We start from the raw sequence: 669 nt of genomic DNA on the forward strand, positions 1-669 counted from the left end.
CCCGGGCCGGGCCTGCGTGAGGGCTTCGTGCGGCCGCTCTTGGGTGCGAGTTCTCGGAGGGGAAGGCTGTCCGCCTGCTACTGACCGGGCTTCTCTGCCTCCAGGAGTTTTTCCTCAACGTGAAGGACCTCCTCCGCACGCCTGTCGACGTCACCGGGCAGTTCGAGAAGTGGGAGGAGGAGGAGGCAGCGCTGAACGAGAGGTGAGGGGCTCTCCTAGGGCTGCAGGCGCGCCGGGACCTGTGCCCCGACCGGCGGGCACTGAGGCTGTGGGGCCCCTGTCCCGTTCCCTCCTCCCCCTGCTCATCTTTTACGATAAGAAGACGGCGGTGCACGAAGCCCTCTGCGACAACGTGGACACACGCACCGTCCTGGAGGAGATGCGGGCTCTGGTCAGCCAGTGCAACCTATACATGGCCGCCCGGAAGGCCGCCAGGAGAAGGCCCAACCGCGTTCTGCTGGAGAGCATCGCGCGGTACCTCACCCACCTGCTCCAGGTGAGCCCGCCCCTACCTCACCCACCTGCTCCAGGTGAGCCCCGCCCCTACCTCGTCTCTGCAGCGAGGCAGCTGCGCCTGGCCTTCCTCATGCACGCCTGGAAGGACACGCTGGACTATTCGAGCAACACCATGGAGTCGGCCCTGCAGTATGAGAAGTTCATGAATGTAAG

General features: G+C 65.5%; 1 protein-coding gene across 1 annotated transcript in view; it reads left to right on the plus strand.

The window, feature by feature from the left end:
- The window catches only part of CARS (cysteinyl-tRNA synthetase), a gene marked incomplete at its 3' end in the record, with an annotated part of 19,216 nt that overhangs the window by 12,048 nt on the left and 6,499 nt on the right, over positions 1-669 (plus strand). Inside the window, exon 8 of the mRNA XM_015566107.1 lies at positions 561-664. Within this exon, the coding sequence (XP_015421593.1) occupies positions 561-664 (104 nt within the window). The remainder of the gene's footprint in view (positions 1-560; positions 665-669) is intronic.

The sequence above is a fragment of the Myotis davidii genome, unplaced genomic scaffold (genome assembly GCF_000327345.1).
Source record: "Myotis davidii unplaced genomic scaffold, ASM32734v1 scaffold221, whole genome shotgun sequence".
NCBI classification, from domain to species: Eukaryota; Metazoa; Chordata; class Mammalia; order Chiroptera; family Vespertilionidae; genus Myotis; species Myotis davidii.